Below are 4,300 nucleotides of genomic sequence, written 5' to 3' on the forward strand. Positions count from 1 at the left end.
TTTCAAAATGGCAACTTGATACATTTAACCCCTGGACTCCAAATCACAAGCATCACTATGAGTAAATGGGACAAACACTGCATGAAACTGTGGAATAGTCCAAACTCCTACTGTTTTAGGACCATCCGTTTCATTAAAAAAAAAAGTTCTCTTTTTCTGCTATAATACTACTCAATTTATCCTTATTTAAAGGTTAAATTAATTATTAGAGTGGAAGTACATCAGGGCTGTCTTTATTAAATGTGGAACTTTGTATGTTTTACAATGGACAAAGTGCAAGTACAAATGTGCTTTTTCTGGTCAAGTGCAAAATGGAAGATGCACTCCTTTATCTCATTTATATAATCTCAATCCACATGATGAAAATGTTTTTGCACAGCTCAGCAAAACTAGACACGCCAATGCACTTTCTCCATGCTTAACTAGAAATGCCCACGCTCTACCCAACTCCTCCCAGTAGCTTGTGCAACCTATGTCCCTTTGTAGAGACCTATTCACTCTGATATTTATAAAAGACTTATATTTTACACAAAAAATGAAATGCATTTTATCACATAGAACTGCTTCCAACTCAATGAATATTAATGACACCCATTATATTTTATACCAGAATGATTTAAAAAACACATATTTTATTATACTTGATTTATTCATGTTCAAGAAGTAATAAGAATTATTGAAAATTAATTTAGATACTGGACACGTTTAAAGGAACCAATTCTAGAGTTTATGGCACCCCAGTCATTGTATCGCCTGTACTCTCCAGGTTTCAGGTAGTACTGACGTCCCCTATAGTTTGGCTCATCAAAGAACATCCAGTGACCATCAAGGACATTACAGGAGTTGATGTCATGATAATGGAATTGCTCGTGGACTTGAGGACAATCTTCAGTAAACTCCATCATTTGACCTTTAAAGTCTTGTCTTTCATAGATCTTGAGTCTAAATGGTCCAAGATGCTTTAAAAAAAGCAAAAAAAACACAAGGTTTGAGAGTAATAGTAAATACACAAACAATGTAGTGTGTATGGTAGTGACTGGTATAAAAATGGAAAAGAGATTTAAAAAGGTATAGAAATAAATATTAAGCAAAAAAAGGGCATCTACAAATAAGTTATTCACAGGATTCATTGAAAATATGACTTCATTAAAAAAATATAACCAAATGTATTTGTGTACACGTGTCCATTTATGTTTGTTAATTAAAAATAAAGCATATTCTTAGCTTTAGCCTTTTTTTGCCAATCACTCTGTTATTTGTTTTATAGTTTGCTTTTAATATAAATTGGTAGATGAGTATACTTGAATGGTGTGAAAATTTAACAGATCAGTGGGTTTGCCAAGCAAGCAGATCACAAGGTGCGTGATGAGTTTACTCCAATACATTAACTGGATAACATTTATTGCCTGGATTTTTTAGGGAGTTCAGCCTAACTCAGTATAAGTAATTTGGTGAACATTCAGTAATTGGCATTTGTGTGGCCATCTTATACTAAATCTATCTATCTATCCCTTTAATTACATAAACATATGCAGTGCTGTACAATCTTAGAGCGCCTCAGTGATATTTACAATCTAAAATAGAGCACCCTATGTTAACATGGGAAGAACATACATATACTTCACATATATGTATGTTTGCTATATACCTGTGCCAGATTTGTGAAGATGTAATTTACTGCAGGGTTGCCCATTGTTTTTGCATGGTGCAGGTGAAGATGGGTCAGCTTAGCAATGATGTTAATCATGACAGGGTACCCTTTATAATAGGAACTTGATTTTTCCCAGGTATACAGAAAATATTGTTATCATTTAGAAATATAGGAGCATTAGTTGTTCATCAGGCGATAACATGGAAGTTATTTTCAGAAACTACATACTTGTGGGGTCAGACGACAAGACCTAATGATATCATTGAATCCCAGCCATTGTTGGAAGTCAGGATAATCTCCTCTCCTAAGATAGTACTGATGTCCACGGAAGTTGGGGTGCTCATAAAGGATCCAGTTCCCATTTTCAACCCGGATGGAATTGCAATGGTTGAAAAATGGGGACATGTCAGTACAGTCACCACTGCACTCATAGGTCCGGCCCTGGAAATTCCTGTCCTCGTAGAAGATGATCTGTGTAACGAAAATTAGAATGTCACATTTCAGTTTTAAAAATAAGTACAATTAATCAGTTATATATTTTCTCCTTTCTACTATCTAACAATGTCACCAAGGTCATAAAAACATTTTTTTTCTGAATTCTGCAGTGTAAATAGAAAATTGAATTTGTATGCTTCCATGTATAGCATTATTACTTTCAAAGTAAAATAAAGAATGAGAATATTTTCTAATATTTTAAGTCTATAAATTGTATTTATTCTTTAACTACCTTTCCCATGTTGGTATGTGCTTTTGGGCAAGAGCTCAGTGCTTCTGAAATACAAAGAAAAGGTGCTTATATACATTCAGTAATGCTGATGTCTGCTTACATTGAAAATGCTTGTGACCTCATTTCTGTTTAGTAAGTAAAATGTATAGCTTTTTATTTGTTATATTTCTGTAGACTCTTGTTTTTGTTTGCTTCTATTGTTTCTGTATGCTTACTATGTATACTTACTGTATATTTCACCATTGTACAGGACCTAGTGCACTAAGGGAAACCCTGCTATGACCTGCAAACATTCTGGTTGGTTCCAGCTTAACATCAGAAAAATAAAATGTTTATTACACACACAAAATCCTATGTTTTGGCACTAGGTTTTAAATATTTTTTTTTATTGTGTAGGTTAGTACATTGAGCAATTTACATAAGAAGAGATAAAATTACACCAACAAACTGCTAATTTGCTAATAGATAAAATTACCCCAAAAATAAGATATTCTAAGATACTTGAAGATGGAAATACAGTTTAAAGGGATAAAAAAAGGTTGCCTTAATATAATAACTACATAAAAATTTTAATTACTCTATGTGCCACAATTTTGCAGGATTTGTTTTGTTAGCTAGTACCGCATACACATACATGCATTATATTGGAGAAAATACAGTTGTGATATTTTCTTTTCCATTAATGTAAGCTTACATTATGAGATTATCAGCGCAACAAAGCTCATAAGGTAGCTGTGACCTTTTGCACCCTATATCTTGTCTTGAGTCAATCTGGTTAAATGTATGTTTTATGATATTCTTTAGATGAGCCACATTTACTTCTCAATATGTGAAAAGTCTCCTTTCTTACTCATTTGATGCAAATCATGTGCAAATAAGGGCATATTTATTAAGTAGCGCATTTTTGACACATTCATTTTCATTCCTTAGCGCAATTGAAAGATCCCTCTACCGCAATGCTCTTCCCATAGGATTCAATGGCTAACGCCATCAGGCACAAGTTCCGAATAACAGCAGTCCCCATAGAAACCTATCGGTATTGCTATTGCATACGATAACAGTGGGACTGCAGCAGAAATCTCTGATATCTACTGTGATTCCCTAGTTACAAAAATCAATAGGATACAGCTACGTTTGGGGGATTAAGTAAAATTAGCATAATAAATAGATCCCAAAGTGTTACCTCATTAACAAAATGAACAAAGGTTTTATGTTGTAAGACATCTTTTGATTGAGATTTTGGCCACCCCCTACATTATTATTATTATTTTCTATTACTAGCCAACTTTTACTTACATTTTCATTTTCCAAAGAATACCTACCCTCTTTTATACCGGGTAGCTGTAAACTGTCAGGCTTTCTGGTTGAAGTTGAAATGAAAGTCCAGAAATTAAAATACTTCCCCTTGCCTCAGTACCAGAAACCAGCTTTTTATTGCACTGAGCAAGGTGACATTAGGTTGTGACACCACTGGGGTTTTAGTTTCTGACCAAATGTGGCAAAAAGACTAAGGGCTAGATTTATTAAGCTGGAAGGTTAGAAAAAGTGGGGATGTTGCCTATGGCAACCAATCAGATTCTAGCTTTCATTTATTTAGAATAGAATAGCCCAAATGCACTCAATACTGTTGGAGATCTGGGTTATGACCAAAGATGTTGACAGTAGATGGTGTATACTAATAAAGATGTGGAGGTGACACAGTGGGATGTTACGGCAGGTTAAACACTAAAGGCATAAATTAATGCATGCAGAATTAAACCAAATGAGGTAAATGAAAGCAGAAATATGTGAACAACAATACAAACAAAAATAAAAAATAAAATGAAAATAAAAATAAAATTAAAAATAAAATGAGGATTCAGTATAAATGTCAATTGCTGTGGGTTAAGGACAATGCAGTGAAAGGTATGCAATGATTGTCC

General features: G+C 33.9%; 1 protein-coding gene across 1 annotated transcript; it reads right to left on the bottom strand.

Annotated features, from left to right (window-relative positions):
* Nucleotides 1-683: 683 nt before the first annotated feature.
* LOC142097009 (gamma-crystallin-3-like) lies at nt 684-2,387 on the bottom strand. The gene is made up of 3 exons (XM_075178621.1): nt 2,379-2,387; nt 1,880-2,122; nt 684-959 (listed from the first exon to the last, which is right to left on the bottom strand). The coding sequence occupies exons 1-3, from the start codon at nt 2,385-2,387 to the stop codon at nt 684-686; spliced, it is 528 nt and encodes a 175-aa protein (XP_075034722.1).
* Between the last annotated feature and the right edge of the window lie 1,913 nt (nt 2,388-4,300).

The sequence above is a fragment of the Mixophyes fleayi genome, chromosome 7 (genome assembly GCF_038048845.1).
Source record: "Mixophyes fleayi isolate aMixFle1 chromosome 7, aMixFle1.hap1, whole genome shotgun sequence".
In the NCBI taxonomy this organism is placed as follows: Eukaryota; Metazoa; Chordata; class Amphibia; order Anura; family Limnodynastidae; genus Mixophyes; species Mixophyes fleayi.

Excerpts from the sequence above, each read along its gene's own strand:
- LOC142097009 (XM_075178621.1), bottom strand. Across the intron at positions 960-1,879 it reads CTTGTCGTCTGACCCCACAA|CATCTTGGACCATTTAGACT; the intron begins GTATGTAGTTTC and ends CTTTTTTTAAAG.